A 17,680-nucleotide genomic window follows, 5' to 3' on the forward strand; every position below is an offset into this window, starting at 1 on the left:
AAATAATGATTAATGAGCAGTTTCTACGATACAACTTTAATATTTTAAATAGGGTGGCTTAGTTTTATCCCCCTGAAAGGAACAGATACAATTCTTTCATGAGTGACCCCCACCCCCAACCAGTCCCACCAATAGCTAATTTTCTCTTGTCTAAAGCAGTTGGCCCCACTAGAACAGAATTTAAAATTTCACGGTTTGAAGAGACTGATTTAAAGAGATCTCAAAGTAAAGAATGGTAGCACTTTCAACACAAAAATACACACACACAAGGCTATTCACTGCAGCAGTGTTCATAATTGCAAATTAACACAAACTGAAAATACACAGGAGAAGGGTTCCATCAACCGTGGCACATTCATTCAGTGGCACACTACACAGCTGTAAACTGAGAAGCAAACTCTAGGCTCTCTAAGAAATTACAGAGTAATTCATAGGGTATAATGTTAAGTTAAAAAATGCAAAGTACAAAAGAATATCTGTACTATGCTACTTTTTATGTAAGAAAGGGAGAATAAGAAAATATTTATCTATTCATTTATGTAAAAAGATACAAAGAAAGGATAAACCAATGAGATTTGTTACCCATAATGGGCAGAAGGACACTGGGTAGAAAAAATTAGGGAAAATGACACATCCCTGAGCATACCTTTCATAATAGTTCTGACTGCAGAACATAAATTACACATACTCAAAAAATTTAACAAAATAAACAGGGATGGAGGGGGGCAAAATGAAACACAACATTAACAAATGAACCTAATTGTTTTTCAAATAAGTAACATAACCACACTAAGGGAGGGAGATGTAAATAAACCCAGTAACTTTTGAACACAGTATTCTAAATATGTATTACCTTCAGGCTAAAAACAAAATTATGAACACATACTGAGCTGTAAGCAGGTTTGTTTTCCATAGTATGGGTTAGTAATTTTGAAACTACTATGCATTTTAGGATCGAGCAAATAAGTCAATATATTATGGATAACAAGGAACCCTCATATATATAATACATGACTTATGACAAAGATAACATAGCATGGGGAAAACAGCAGTGTTTTCATGAAATGGTCCTGGGTCAACTGTTTATCTATAAGAAAAAATTTGACCCCTACCTCACACAATAACAAAAATCAATTTTGGGATTATAGATCTAGATGTCAATGGTTTAAACAAAATTTCCAGCAGACAGTCTTCTAAGAAGAATATCTTCATGACTTTGGGTTAGGAAAAGATTTTTCTTTTTTTCTTTCTTTTTCTTTTGCCCAGGCTGTAGTGCAGTGGCCCAAGCTCACTACCACCTCGAATTCCTGGGCTCAAGTGATCCTCCCACCTCAGCCTCCTGAGTAGCTGAGACTACAGGCATGCACTACCACACCTGGCTAATTTTTAAATTTTTTGCAGAGACAGGGTCTTGCTATGTTGCCCAGGCACCACAGTCTTGAACAACTGGCCTCAACTGATCCTCCTGCCTTGGCCTCCCAAAGTGTTGGGATTCCAGGCCTGAGCTACCACATCCAGCCAGATTTCTTAACACATTAACTGCCATGTGAGTTGTATTTAAGTCACACTAGTTTTGAGCCCCAGGCCTTCTGAAGCATATATAACTCACATGTCACTTCACCTTGGGAGCTGAGAGAACTATTTTTCAGGTTGCATATAACTCATGCACAGAAAACAAAAAAATAACAATTTTTTTCACTAAATAAGGATCGTTTTGTTTTCAAAGTTTTTATTCTATTTTTATAATAAAACACCGTGGCCCCAGTGAAAAATTTTTTTTTCTAGTGTGGCAGTCAACATGTTAAGTATAATACAAAGGGTTCTAATCACAAAAGACAAGACTGATGCACTTAAATACATCAAATTAAGAACCAGGCCAGGCCTGGTGGCTCCTGCCTATAATCCTAGCACTCTGGGAGACCGAGGTGGGAGGATCACTTGAGCTCAGGAGTTCGAGACCAGCCTGAGCAAAAGCGAGACCCCGTCTCTACCAAAAAATAGAAAAAAATTAGCTGGGCATGGTGGTGTATGCCTGTAGTCCCAGCTACTTAGGAGGCTCAGGCAGGAGGATCGCTTGAGCCCAGAAGTTTGAGGTTGCAGTAAGCTATGATGAGGCCACTGCACTCTAGCTTGGGTCGACAGAGCAAGACCCTGTCTCAGGAAAAAAAAAAAAAAATTAAGAACTACTGTTTTTAAAGTGGCACCATTAGAAAACAAGCAGTAGAATAAGAGAAGATATCTGCAACACATGTACCAACAAAGGGCTTGTCATATTCATAGTATATAAAGAACTTCTATAAGTCAACAAGAAAATGACAAGGCAATTCAATATAAAAATGGGCAAGTTTTAACAGGCACTTCCTAAGATAATGGCCACAGCACCTTCTTTTGTAATAGCTGTGAAATGGAAATAACCCAAAAGTTCTAAATGTTCATTAATAGTGGACTGGATAAATAATGATATATTAATCCAATAGACAGCACTGGAGACGAACAAGTGACAGTGATAGGCAACATCACAGATTTTACAATTAATGTTCACCAAAAGAAGCCAGACACATAAACATATACATTGTATGATTCCATCTATATCAAGTTCAAAAACAGGTAAACCTAATCTATGATGTTGAAGTCTGACAAGAGAAAGGAGGGGGAGGAATACGGGGGTAGTAATTGCACAAATAGTTTTTTGTTGTTGTTTTTTTTTTGGAGACAGAATGTCACTCTTTTGCCCGGACTAGAGTGCCGTAGTGGTCAGCCTAGCTCATAGCAACCTCAAACTCCTGGGCTTAAGCGATCCTACTGCCTCAGCCTCCCGAGTAGCTGGGACTACAGGCATGTGCCACCATGCCCGGCTAATTTTTTCCTATATATTTTGAGTTGTGCAGCTAATTTCTTTCTAATTTTAGTAGAGATGGGGTCTCGCTCCTGCTCAGGCTGGTCTTGAACTCCTGACCTCGAGCGATCCTCCCAGAGTGCTATGACTACAGGTGTGAGCCACCACACCCGGCCACAAATAGTTTAAAATAACTACTTTTGCCTACACTTGACTCTCTACTGTTACACCTCTTACTACTGACTTCAACATCAAAAAAGCAAAATGTTCCAGATGATTTTTGGGCGGTTACTGAATATCCTTAGCAGCTTTAAACCCATTTAAGTCCTAGTAATACATTTCCCTTATATAACATATGAGACATGTTGATCTCCAATCAATTGACTGAAGAAAACTGAAAGGTAACATACCAATTGCTATAGATCGCAAATAAAGTTTCTCAGCATTTTCATACTGATTCATGTCATAATTATATAAAGAAGCCAGATGTCCCACTGAAAGGGCTACTTCATAATCTTCTTGACCAAGGAGTTGCTCTTTAATCTGAATTGCTTTGATGTGCATTTCTTCAGCTTCCTGAAAGATAATTACGCCAAATCAATCATTAAATTACACTTCTTTTTGTTTTTTGAGACAGAGTCTTGCTCTGAACTCCTGAGCTCAGACGACCCTTCCACCTCAGCCTCCCAGAGTGCTAGGATTACAGGTGTGAGCCATAGTGCCCGGCCTATTTTCACAATTTTTTCATGGAATAAGGTAGGAATATAATGAATGTATAACTTTATTATTTAAGATTGCTTAAGATGTATTTATTATTTAAGATTTTACTTTATTATTTACGATCATCAAGAGACAGAAAAACATAGTAAAACATGTTTCTACCTTAAATTTTCTCATGGACTGATAAAGTCTTCCAAGGTTTCCATAGTGTTTTGCCGTCTGTACGTTAAATTCCCCAAAAGCCTTCTTAGCTAGCTGGAGTGAAGACAGGTGCAAATCATGAGCTTCTTGAAGCAGCCTCTGTTCAGTTTCCTTATTATGACAGTCAATTGCAATCTCCTCTAAAATAAGTGCTGAATAAAGAAAGCAATAAATTAGTGCACCACAGCTAATCAGAACGTCTAACTTAAAATTAAATGACATAAATGTTTATTGAATATATCTATATGTGGTTATGATGTGGAATTGGTCAAGATCAAAGTATGCCACTTTAACAAAAAAGTATACTTTTGGGGGGTCATTTTATTTTGCACAGTATAATGAATTCAAATTTAAGAAAAACAATGTTATACATCAAATTATTTTGCAGAATTAGCTTTTATTTTAACAGATTGCTATGCTCTGTGGTATGAATTTGTTTTTTCAGTTAAATGAAAGAAAGAGGCACATTTTTAAAAGTTATGAAACTGTGTCAAGGATTACCTAAGCACTTTTAATAATTTTGAAACTACACTTTGTAAAACATAACCTTTAACCAAACACTGCTAAAAGAACTGATTACCTCCTACTCACTTGACCAACCAAATCAGGCAAGAAGACATTTCAATTTCAAAGCTGCATTCAAGACTCAAATTCCATCTAATGTCTTAAAAATACACATATTCTTTTACCACGTAATTTTATTTCTTGGGAAACTATGCACACAAAGGTAAACAAAAGAGATTTACTTCACTGCAGCATTTTAAAAGAAAGAACAGGTTAAAAACAATATAAAGGTCTAGTAACAGAGGGGAGGTTAAAAACATTAGAGAAAAGGACACATGTATTGAAATGGAAAAATGTTAATTATATATTAAGTGAAAAAATCAGATTATAAAACTAAAAAATTATTCATTCAGTTAATTATCTTATTTAAAAAAAGAAAAGCCTGGCCAGTTGTGGTGGCATGTGCCTGTAATGCCACCTACTCGGGAGGCTGAGGCAGGAGGATCGCTTGAGCCCAGGAGTTTGAGGTTGCTGTGAGCTAGGCTGATGCCAATGGCACTCTACTCAGGGCAACTCTACTCAGAATGAGACTCTGTCTCAAACCAAAACAAAACAAAAAAAAGGCCTGAAATAGTATTCACCAAAATGTTGATTCAGGATTTCAGGATTGGTGGGATTTTCAGGCAACTTAATTTATTTTTTCCCTTTTCTATCTAACTTTTAATTTTTGATATTAATCATGTATTACTTGTATAACTGAAAAAAATGCAAACCTAGAGGGAAAAAACCCTAGTTCCAGAACAAAGGTAAAAACTTATCCAGTATACATGGAATTACTATATGGGTGACCCAATCACGTTAGCAAAATAAATGCAATAAAAAGCCTTGGTGGTTATTAGAAGAAAAGTTAAAATAAGAAAAGGAAGAAAGGCCGGGCACGGTGGCTCACACCTGTAATCCTAGCACTCTGGGAGGCCGAGGCGGGTGGATCGCTCAAGGTCAGGAGTCGAGACCAGCCCGAGCAAGAGCGAGACCCCGTCTCTACTAAAAATAGAAAGAAATGATCTGGCTAGCTAAAAATATATATAGAAAAAATTAGCCGGGCATGGTGGCACATGCCTGTAGTCCCAGCTACTTGGGAGGCCGAGGCAGTAGGATCGCTTAAGCCCAGGAGTTTGAGGTTGCTGTGAGCCAGGCTGACGCCACGGCACTCACTCTAGCCCGGGCAACAAAGCGAGACTCTGTCTCAAAAAAAAAAAAAAAAAGAAAAAAAGAAAAGGAAGAAAGTGGTATTTGGCAAGAGCCTTGCAACATTCAGGGTTAAAAATCCTGCAGTATAAAGCTACGAAACTCATCTTTGGTTTTCTATCCACGTTACTGTGGAGTCATTTGTGTTATTTCTCCATGCAATCCTCAAAAGAAATTAATGCATACAAGAATGGATTAAAATAAAAAAGGAGAGAGAAAAGAAAGAAATTCTGGCTTATTAACAACATTGTATGAGAGAAGCAAATAATCTTTCATTATGAACCACTAGAAACTCTTAAGTAGAGCTGCAATGAATTGGCTATCTTAGTAATACACAGACATAGTATAATCCTGTGGTACTACCTCTAAGAAAATAAACAAATACCTCTATTTTATACCACATATTATTTAAAAATATCTGAGACTAGATAATAAAGGATACCTTTCACCCTCTTTGAAGAAGCCAAAAGAAGATGATCTTCAGGTAGGATGTGGGTAATGATACCAATAGCTCTTTCTGCATGAAATCTGCAATACAGATAAATACAGTCTGGCATTTCTTTTTAGTTACAAATGATTTAAGACTTAAAAAAAAATCACAATGTGTAATATAATACTAATAGAAAGTACCTCTAAAACTATTTGTGCTAAAGAACTGGTTTTTTGTTTGTTTTAAACTTCCAATCTGTTGTGGACTGAACTTTTAATATCCAGTGGATTCCCACCTCCCTCGGAATAAAACAGGAAGTCCTTATTATAGGCCAGTAGGTTCTACATCTTTTACTCTTCTACCTCTCTGACCTTATCTCCTACCATTCTCAGATCCTCTTTTCCCCTCCAGCCACACAGGCCTAGCAGTTTCCTGAACATGCAAAGCACGTTCTTACCCTTGCACTTGCTTCACCTTCCCTCTGCATTGCTCTTCCTGTGATCTTCCACAGGGCTCACTCCTACTGAACAGGCCTCACCAGAACAGACCAATTAAAAGTCCCTTAAAGGCCGGGCGCGGTGGCTCACGCCTGTAATCCTAGCACTTTGGGAGGCCGAGGCGGGTGGATCGCTCAAGGCCTGAGCGAGAGCGAGACCCCGTCTCTACTAAAAATAGAAAGAAGTTATATGGACATCTAAAAATATATATAGAAAAAAAAAATTAGCCGGGCATGGTGGCACATGCCTGTAGTCCCAGCTACCTGGGAGGCTGAGGCAGGAGGATCGCTTGAGCCCAGGAGTTTGAGGTTGCTGTGAGCTAGGCTGACGCCACGGCACTCACTCTAGCCCGGGCAACAAAGCGAGACTCTGTCTCAAAAAAAATAAAATATATATATATAAATAAATAAATAAATAAATAAATAAAAATAAATAAATAAATAAATAAATAAATAAAAGCCCCTTAAAATAAAAATCTACCATCACTCTCTAAACTTAGCTTAGCATATTTTTATTCCTCTTAACAGCATGTATTCTCGCCTGACAGGTTTGGTTATTTGTTTTTGGCCCACCTCACTAAATACAAGGTAAGCCATTCATCTATTTTATCTGTCAGTTCCTTTGAAACAACTCTAAGCGTCCTACCCTCATCTTCCAGGTAATCATTTTCTCAAATTTGTCTTTCATTTTACTAATTTTCTCTTAACTTGTAACTAATCTGTTATTAAACTTGTCTTCTGAGTTTTAGTGTCAATGACTATTTTCCATTTCTGCTTCTCTTATTAAGATACAATTCACATAGCACACAATTTACCCATTTAGTGTACAATTAGTTTTTAGTATAGTCACGGAGTTGTACACCCATCACTCAATTTTAGAATATTTTCATCTTCCCATAAAGAAACTCATGCCTATTAGCAGCCACTCTGCATTTCCCTCAAACGCCTCAGCCTAAGTACCATCAATTTATCTTCTGTCTCTAGTAGCTCAAGGCTGCAGTGATTTGCCTACTGTGGACATTTCATATAAATGGAATCATACAATATGTGATCCTTTGTGACTGGCTTCTTTTACTAAGCACAATGTTTTCAAGGTTCACCTATGTTGTATATAGCAGGTATTGGTTATTTTATTTTAAAATCCAATTTTTTCCTTTATTTTATTTTTCCTCCAAAATATTATTGATTCCTTCTTTTATATCAGGGTCAGCAAACTTTTCCTGTAAAGGGCCAGATATTTTAGGTAGTGTTGGCCATACATTCTCTGTTGCAACTATTCAACCCTGCTGCTGTAGTGTGAAAGCAGCCATAGGAAATACATGGACAAATGAGCATGGCTATGTTCCGGTAAAACTTGCCAGCAGGCCATCATTTGCCAACCCACTTTATATCTTTAATCATTTACGAATACATACTCTAGAGCAAAAAAAAAGTTCTGTTAACTAAAGTTTTAATCCTGTTCATTTTGTCTGCTGACCCAGAGGAAAAGTCTCCTTATGTATTTTGTAATTTTTAATGGTGAATTCATTTTAGGTAGAGCTAGATCTATAAGATTTCTATATAGTTTGGGTTGATGGTTAATTATTCCCAAGAGTTTTACATTTTCTTCCACAAGGTGTCCCAGGGGAACTAGCAGCCCCAAAGTGCTTTTAAATGTTTTTCTTTGTTTGGGGGTCCTGTATGCACTATCCCCAAACTCAACTGGTATAGGTGTGCAATTATCAATTTCCCTGTGAGGACCTTTTCTGGGTTCAACTGTTACCCCAAGCACAGACGGACAAGTATCCTTGTCATCTCTCTAACAATGGACGGATTTTTTTTTTCCCCAGTCTGTCCTTTCCCTGAGGGTGTAGCCTTGATCTTGGTTTTAGGTGAGGGTTTCAGTTCTAACTTCCCCCCACCCCGCCTCCTGTGGGTTAAATCTCTCTTAAACCGAGGATTGCTGAACCAAGGTTATAGAAACCTCTAAGCTTTTTCATCACCCCAGAGCGGTTATACCATAGTCCATGTCTAATCCTTCGGATTATAGTGTCCATTACTGGCCCTTGGAGATTTCCCTTCACGCTTGCAAACTCAGTTATGCATTTAAAAAAGATGATTCCTGCATTTTATTCAGTATTTCTATGTGTTTTGAGCAACAAGTTTTTAGGTTATTAAGTTTGCTGTTTAGCTAGAGGCTACTGTATTACTCAAAGAGAAACTACTGAATGAAACACTCAAAAGATAAGTCATGCCATATATGAAGATATACAAGTCTCAACATTAAACCACATAAAGGCTAAACGAATGGCCTAAAAATTGGTATGATTTTAAATGACTTCAAGAACATTTTAGGCATCCTGTTAAAGCTCCAGGAAGACAAATTTAATCCATAAAGTACATTTAGTACTACTATATTAGGGAAAAAACAAAAAACAATATTTAATCCTTCACAGAAAAGGAATGTGGAACTTACAGCGCATTGTCAAATTTCCCAGAGCTATACTGGTGAACGTAAGAAGAATAAGCCAAGTCTTCATGAGCTGTTGCTACATGGATATTTTTGCCACCAAACACTGACTGTCGAATGTCAAGAGCTGCCTGAAAGAATCATAAAAATATTTGTTAATACTGTAAACCTTCTGAAAAGATGATCTATTTTAAAGATCCTAATAATTTAAATGTATATTCTATATACTAAATCCCGTAAGTTTTGAAGCCAAGAAAGTCCTGCTGTATTTAAATCACAGTAAAACATGAAAGTCACCTAGAATGCCTGAATTTTTCAAGATGGAATCTGACTTAAAAAGCAATGGCTTAATAATAATAATCATTCCTATGTCTTGGAAGTCACATCAATATTTTTCTTTATGCCCTTCTTCAAAAGTGAACTGTAAAATCAAGGATATCTTGTCTAGAGCAATGGCATAATACATCATTTACCTCAGAATGACTAAGAAAGGCCTAAAATGATTATTGATGGCCTTCCTTGCTGTTACAAAGGCAGCTATAGTGATATTTGCTAAGTCAACAAAGACATCACTTGGGCAGATAAAACATAGAAAAGTACTCCTAAATATGAACCCATAATCCAACAATTCTTTAATCCTTAATGATTCTCTTTAATTCCTAAAACATTAACTTTTAAGCCTTCTAGGTAATACTTAATAAAATAATGTTGTGCCCTATGTATGTGTCTGGGGGGAGCTCAGAGCTATTTATTTATTTATCTTTAAAAATGAAATACCAGGTAAAAGAGTTATTTCTAAAGAGTGGCTTACAGACTGCAAACAAATACAGGTCAACAAGTCAGTTTCGGTTGAAAGAAAAAAAGGATAACCATTAACATACCTGATAAATTGCCACGGACTGACAGATATTATCTACATTGAGTAAGTAGAACCCATAATCTAGCAGTGTATCAGAATATTTTGGGTGTTTGGATCCAAAATGATCCCTATAAAAAGATACAAAACTATTAGGATATAAAGTAGAGAGAAAACTTAAAATGATATTTTAAATAACAATCACTTACCGTGCCAAATACACTGCATGTTTAATTAACTGTTCTGCCTTCTTAAATTCACGTTTTACAACACAAGCCTAAAGATAAAGTGAAAAACTGTTAAATAACTTTCAAACAGTTCATTAGTGTGTTAAAATAAGTATAGTTTATATATTCTGGCTACAATACTCAATAAGAAAAAAAAATCTCCAAACGCAAATAGATGGCTTCTATTTCTATTTGTAATTGCTTTCCAAGTATTTAAAAATTCTATTATAAACAGATCTGTGTATAACCTGGGAAATTATAGAGTTTAAAGTTTTAAGTCATTCCTAGTACAAACCTATTACAACAAAGTTACCTTACAATGCTGGTACACTTCCATCTTTCCATATTATTAAACTAAAATGGTGGTGTGGGGGAGATTTACCACAGTATTTTCTAAGGTATGTATATATCAGTTCTGGAGTGGCTTAAAACAATGTTTTATAGTTTTCACCTAATAATTTTTAAATGCACAGAACTTCAAGTTTTCCTATTATCTCTCTTTCCTTTTTCTTTCTTTTACTTTTCTTTTTCAAAGAGATGAGGGTCTCACTATGTTGCCCAGGCTGGCCTTGAACTCCTCTGCTCAAGCGATCCTCCCGCCTCAGTCTCCCGAGTGCCTGGGACTACAGGTGAGCACTACCATGCGTGGCTTCCTACTATTTCTTAAAATATTTTGAACCATAGCCTGTCATGGTGGCACACGCCTGTACTCCTAGCTACCTGGGAGGCTGAAGCAGTAGTGTGCTATATGATCACACCTGTGAAAAGCCACTGTACTCCAGCCTGGGCAACATGGAGAGACATCCATGATGTTTACTTGCTCTAAAATGACTGACTTAATATATTTCACAGAAATCTTGTCCTCTTCTAAATCCACAATTTAGGAATCTTTCTTCTAATTGAATTTACATAAGTAAAATTGACCAAAGTGAAATAGTCAAATTTGGGAAACTTCTGGATAGAAAGAGTATATCTGAAAGTACATTAATGTTTTAAGGCCTCATTACACCAAAAGAACAGTTTTAAAATACCACTAAATGGCTTGAAAGAGGTAAGGCACTTATTTATAGAGTAAGAAAATAGTAGATAAAAATTAAATAAGGATTACTTAGTGAGTCAAGTATATAGGAAGCTGTCTTGCTATGTGAGTGTAATACTAGCACTAAAAGATTTAATAGTAGGCTATCCTTTAAGATAATAGTGACCAAAGCCCACACAATTTTGGCATAAGGTTGCTATAAATGTTTAAGAAAAACAAAAACAAACTCAAGCTGGAATAGCACCCAAATATTAATACTACTTAAGTTTTTTGTTTTGTTTTTTTTTAGAGAACAGGGTCTTGCTCTGTTACCCTGGCTGGATTGTACTGGCTCAATCACTGCAGCCTTGAGCTACTAGGCTCAAGAGCTGCTCCTGCCTCAGCTTGCTGAGTAGCTAAGACTACAGGTGTATGCCACCACAACCAGCTAATTTATATATATGCACTTATAGAGATGGGGTCTTGCTATGTTGCCTAGGTTGGTACTGAACTCATGGCCTGAAGCAATCCTCCCATCTCGGCCTCCCAAAATGCTGAGATTATAGGCTTGAGCCACCATGCCCAGCAATCTTTTTTTTTTTTTGAGACTAGGTTTCACTCTGTTGCCGAGGCTCGAGTGCAATGGTATGATCATAGCTCACTGCACCCTTAATCTCCTGGGCTCAAGTAATCCTCCTGCCTCAGTGTCCCAAGCAGCTAAGACTACAGGCGCACATGACCATGCTTGGCTAATTGGCTTTTTTTAATAATCTTTTTTTTTTAAAAGACAGGGTCTTGCTATGTTGCCCAGGCTGGTCTCCAACTCCTGACCTCAAGCAGTCCTCCCACCTTGGCCTTCCAAAGTGTTGGGATTACAATCAGTGGCTGGTGTAGTGGTATCATGCAAGATTCCCAAAGAAATCCCAAATCCCTGTTGGGATTACAGGTGTGAGCCACCACACCCAGTCTCCAAATACTATTTTGATCTGTACTTCACTGAGCTGAAACAATTTCAACACAAATTATTTCACAGGTTTTCTTGGTAAAGGAAAATTAGCTAAAGTCCACGTGGGATAGTTTAATTAGAAACCAGATTTCTAAAAATGAGCACAGAAACTTTGAAAATAGATCTATGTCTACGGAGTACAGAAAAATTATGTTAAATAGGTTAATTAAAACAAATTTAAAGCCCAATAAATCCTATAATTCATTCAATAATTTTAACATTATATTCACCTTAGAAGCTTGTCTTAAAACATCCACCACAACTTTGACTGGCAAGCCTGCTGTGATTTCTCTCATTGCCTCAATGCACCACTTGTATGCCTGCAAAAAAAAAAATATTTATAGAAGAGATAGAACTTTGATAAATGAAATTGATAATATTTAATGAAATGATTGCAAATATTTTAAGTTTTCAAATAAATAAGAACACAAAATATTTACACTTAAAATTTTGAGGTTAATTTTCTTGAAAATATAAATTTGTTACATTATTTTTACTCTTAATATCTACAGTTTGTCTCAATCAGACCTCAAGGATACATGACATATTTTCAGGAAACCAGAGGCATGTTCTCTCTTGCCCAGAAGCCTTTGTACATTCTGCTCCCTCTGCCTTAGAACATATTCCCCCTTCCTTTAACCTCTTCACTAGCCTAATTTATCTTTCAGTTTTGAGCCCTAGACTAGATTCCTGTATTTTCCTGCGCTTTCCTTCCCCTACTGTAACACTTGTTATTTCGTATCTTAACTGCCTGTTTAGGTGAGTGCTTAGTTTATGCCTGCTATTGTTCTAAGTACTTTATGTACATTAACACATTTAGCTGACACAATAGCCCTATAAGATATGTACTATTATTATGAGAAACTGAGGTAAAGAGAGGTTAAGAGGCAGGTAATGTGCTAGGTACACAGTGGGAAACAAAAATGTCCTTCCTCTCCTAGTGTTTAGCAGGAGAGAGAAAAAAAAGACAGATTATCTTGGATAGTGATAACTGCTATAAAAAAAACAATATTACAAAGGGATCACAAGGAATGGGGGGAGAACATATTAGAAAATAAATATTTCTCTTTTGCAAGTTTCCTTCGCTTCCATTTCACTTAAAAGATACAGCTATTCAGAAGCAATTTTGATGCAAATATGAAATAAAAGCTATTCATCCAACTCAGATTTAGGTCAGAAAACCTGGTTTGTGTTTGTAGGATACTAAAAAAGTTGATTCTGTTCCAAAGTAATACAGCAATATTTTTAGAATTGTGATGGATTGTAATACTGTTATATTTACTGCCCCACCCTTTCTTTTCCCCTTTGGTAAGGATATACTTCCCTTTCACATTAAAGACAAGCATGGCCATGTGACTTCCTCCAATCAATTAATATGTGAGAAGTGCAATGTGCCATTTCTGGGAGAAGGCTCTAAGCGTCAACAGTACTTCCCCAGGAGGTTTCTGCCTCTGCTTCAAGGCTGGTGATAATGTTCCAGGTAGACGTGCTAGACCACAATGGGTCTTGATCAAAGTGTAGATATAATTTTAAGTACAGCCACAGTGGTCCCAAGACCGGGATATAGCATGAGCAAGAAATAAATTTTTATTGTTTCAAAACTACTGCTATTCTGGGGTTGATATTACCTCAGCATAGCCCAGCCTATCCTGACTAATACAAGAATATGGTGAGGCACGGCCCGGTGGCTCATGCCTGTAATCCTAGCACTCTGGGATGCCAACGCAGGAGGATCACTTGAGGTCAGGAGTTCAAGACCACCTTGAGCAAGAGCGAGACCCCATCTCTACTAAAAAAGAAAAATAGGGCCAGGGGCGGTGGCTCACGCCTGTAATCCTAGCACTCTGGGAGGCCGAGGCAGGCGGATTGTTTGAGCTCAGGAGTTCGAGACCAGCCTGAGCAAGAGTGAGACCCCGACTCTACTAAAAATAGAAAGAAATGATCTGGCCAACTAAAAATATATATACAAAAAATTAGCTGGGCATGGTGGTGCATGCCTGTAGTCCCAGCTACTCGGGAGGCTGCGGCAGTAGGATTGCTTAAGCCCAGGAGTCTGAAGTTGCTGTGAGCTAGGCTGATGCCACGGCACTCACTCTAGCCCGGGCAACAGAGCGAGACTCTCTCTCAAAAAAAAAAAAAAAAAGAAAAGAAAAAATTAGCTGGGTATGGTGGTGTGTGCCTGTAGTCCCAGCTACTTGAGAGGCTGAGGCAGGAGGATCTCTTGAGCCCACAAGTTTGAGGTTGCTGTGAGCTATGATGACACCACTGCAGTCTAGCCAGGGTGACATAGCAAGACTCTGTCTCAAAAAAAAAAAAAAAGTGATAATTCATCAAACTATATCCTCAAGATTTGTATACTTTTCTGCAGACATCAATAAAAAGTTTATTTATAATTAAAAGAATAAACTGTCAAAATAATCTAGGAAACACCCAAGACTTCAACACTCCTCATGAATGTGTTGAGAGTTGTGAAGATCATGAATAAGGCATAATATAAGCCCCTAAATCCAAATATAGAAAGAAAGTAACTGTCAATTACAGTAAATTATAACAGCCTAGTAAAGAAAGTGGAAACTGGTAAGTAAAAGGCACTTCTGTTCCACTGAGTACATTAGTGGGTCGGGACATATTAAGCTGGTCCTGGAGCCAAGTAGGGAGTAAAGAATGGCAAGATATAAATCACTCTATGTAACAGAAAGAAGAAAGTAGAATTCCAGAGAGCAGTATGAGAAATAGGGGAAGAAAAGAAATGATGAAAGAGGAACCACAGATGGCTAAGATGAGTTACTATGTAGAGAGATAAAATATGGTGGGACTTTTAAGATAGTCGTTACTTAATATTCAGTTTGATGTTGTTTACCTCACTCTCATTGTCAGTAAAGTTGGTTATCTGCACAAAGGCCTTCTGTAAATGGAGTTCTTTGTTTTTGGTGTGTGAAAATTATAGATAGGGGCTAAGTTCTATACCTGGGTTAATAAACTATGGACCAGTCATTGCACACAAGGGGCAGCAAAACAATGCAATGACAGAACAAAATTTGCAGACATAGGAACTCAAAATCAAAAATAACCACAAGAATATAAACAAACTTCCTGAAAATTTGTAGGCATGCTGATAAGGATTTTAGACTTTTACATGTGGGTTTGACACGTTCATTTTTTTTTGAGAGACAAGGTCTCACTAGGTTGCCCAGGCTAGAGAGCAATGGCTATTCACAGGCACGATCCTAGTGCACTATAGCTTTGAACTCTGGAGCTTAAGCGATGCTCCTGCCTCAGCCTCCCAAGTAGCTGGGACTACAGGTATGAGGCACTCTGCCCAGCCTTGATGCATTCTTACATTAACTATTATAAGCAGGATTATCTAGCATCTGAGTTGCACAAACATCACTTTACAATTATTCTAGAATTTTCTGGTTTCACTTCTAAGTAATTTTCCCTTAAATATGGAATATATCTTTATATTGATGGGGCAAAAATCAAGATAGAAATAATTTTACAACATGAAAGCTAAATGACAGCTATCTGACAGCATGAAATAATTATGATATTCTTCCATAATTAAAGCAACCAAGCAAAGGAACTAAGCACATATAGATCACTTCTCAATTACATGTTTGTTAGCCCTTAAGCATTAACTTAATACTGTAAAAGCCAGGAATAAAGATATCTTTCTCACAGGGCAGAGGAAGATGCAAAGCAATACAATAAGATATAAATAAAATCCAGCTTCCCACTGAAATGAATGCTTTCAAGTTATAAGAGTTCATTGACAGCTATAGATTCAACTGAAAGGATCTATTAAAGGCTCAGTTAACAAAACATGCCAATTAATACAATTTAGATAGATGGCCAGGCATGGTGGCTCACACTTTAATCCCAGTGCTTTGGGAGGCCAAGTCGGGAAGATTGCTTGAGGCCAGGAGTCCGAGACCAACCTGGGCATCACAGTGAGACTTCGTCTCTACAAAAAATGATAAAAAATTAGCTGGGTATAGTGGTGCTCGCCTGTAGTCCCAGCTATTCAGGAGGCTGAGGTGAGAGGATCGCTTGAGCTTAGGAGTTTGAGGCTGCCGTGAGCTATGATTATGCCGCTCTACCTCAGCCAGGGTAACAGAGCAAGACCCTGGCTCAAAAAAACAAAAACAAAAAATTGAGGCAGAGATACACACATCTGGTTAAATTAAAAAGAACAAAAAAAAAACCTGGCCCTAAATTGTCCATGTATACATTTAAACTGCATCTCACAAATATTCCTTTTGTCTGATTTTAAATATTCTACTACAATGTACACTGCTTTAAGTAAACCTAATATGTGAAAACAAGATCTATAGGACATATAAGAGAAGACTATTGGATTTATCCTGTTTTTTTTAATAATGAATTTATTCCCTAGTTTGTTTGTTTGTTTGTTTGTTTATTTATTTCTGAGGCAGAGTCTTGCTCTGTCACCTGGGCTAGAGTACCATGGTGTCAGCCTAGCTCACAGCAACCTCAAACTCCTGGGCTCAAGTGGTCCTCTTGACACAGCCTCTCAAGTAGCTGGGACTACAGGCACATACCACCACACCTGGCTAATTTTCTCCATTTTTAGTAGAGATGGGATCTCGCTCTTGCTCAGGCTGGTCTCTAACTCCTGTGCTCAAGGAATCCTCCCACCTTGGCCTCCCAGAGTACTGGGAATATAGGCGTGAGCCACCACACCCAGCCATGATTTATACTGTTTATAGGTACTTACTGGGCACAATGAGACACACCTCAAAACACTTACCTCATCATAGTGGCTTTTTGCAAATAGGAGTGCACATAGCTCTCCATAGAGTGCAGCTTTGTTTGCTTGCTGGCCATGTTTTGACAGTTTATCCATATATGTCTGAGCTAACTTAAATGTTTCTTCACCCAAATGATATTTGCAGTTTCCATTTCGCACATGAAGCAACCTGAAAAACACAAATAATATTCCACTATTTTTGACATTTCCATCATGGTGGACCTGATAACCTCTTACAGATCACTGTGCAGCACTTACATGACTTACGGTAACTAGATGCAAAAATGAAGCAGCATAAGAAAACAACTGTCTGGCCCAAACTGAGGTTGACTAATGCCCATGAAGAAATACATGCTCTTTCCAGAAAGCTTCCCATGATTAATCTCATCCACCTTTGATTCCTTATCTTCTCTAAACATTTTATGTACTTTGTATACTCGGCATGTGCTGCATTTAAAAAAATAACATTTACTCTTTTCGTTCCAAATCCGCAATATAATTTGAGTATTAAAAATTTGTAAAATAATAAAGAAAATAACATCAACATGAAATACTCACTATTACCTTCTATTCTTATTTTTGGTATATTTGTGTAACACTTGATCAATTACCACTGATTTCATGATGCTGCATAAGTGCTCATTTTTATCTTTCCAATAAGATAAGTTCACAGAAAATAGCAGTACTATCAACTATTTCTTTTATAATCTTTATTTTCTATGGTGGAAAATACAGAGTTCTTTACACAAAGTATATGTACAACTATGCTGACTATTTAATGATATGCAAGAGTAGCAAAATGTTTTAGATCATACTGATAGCAACAGACTATACATCTATACAGACTACACAAAACAGGAGAACATTATTAGGACTGGACAAATATTTATGTATCTATTATAATGCTGGCTAGAACAT

At 37.3% G+C, this 17,680-nt stretch overlaps 1 protein-coding gene across 1 annotated transcript in view; it reads right to left on the bottom strand.

The window, feature by feature from the left end:
* The window catches only part of APPBP2 (amyloid beta precursor protein binding protein 2), a 58,045-nt gene that overhangs the window by 4,586 nt on the left and 35,779 nt on the right, over positions 1 to 17,680 (bottom strand). Inside the window, exons 5-12 of the mRNA XM_045525581.1 lie at positions 16,763 to 16,931; positions 12,222 to 12,311; positions 9,950 to 10,017; positions 9,766 to 9,871; positions 8,891 to 9,015; positions 5,952 to 6,037; positions 3,719 to 3,909; positions 3,247 to 3,412 (exon numbers count right to left, since the gene is read on the bottom strand). Of these exons, the coding sequence (XP_045381537.1) occupies positions 3,247 to 3,412; positions 3,719 to 3,909; positions 5,952 to 6,037; positions 8,891 to 9,015; positions 9,766 to 9,871; positions 9,950 to 10,017; positions 12,222 to 12,311; positions 16,763 to 16,931 (1,001 nt within the window). The remainder of the gene's footprint in view (positions 1 to 3,246; positions 3,413 to 3,718; positions 3,910 to 5,951; positions 6,038 to 8,890; positions 9,016 to 9,765; positions 9,872 to 9,949; positions 10,018 to 12,221; positions 12,312 to 16,762; positions 16,932 to 17,680) is intronic.

Source organism: Lemur catta, chromosome 15 (assembly GCF_020740605.2).
Source record: "Lemur catta isolate mLemCat1 chromosome 15, mLemCat1.pri, whole genome shotgun sequence".
NCBI classification, from domain to species: domain Eukaryota; kingdom Metazoa; phylum Chordata; class Mammalia; order Primates; family Lemuridae; genus Lemur; species Lemur catta.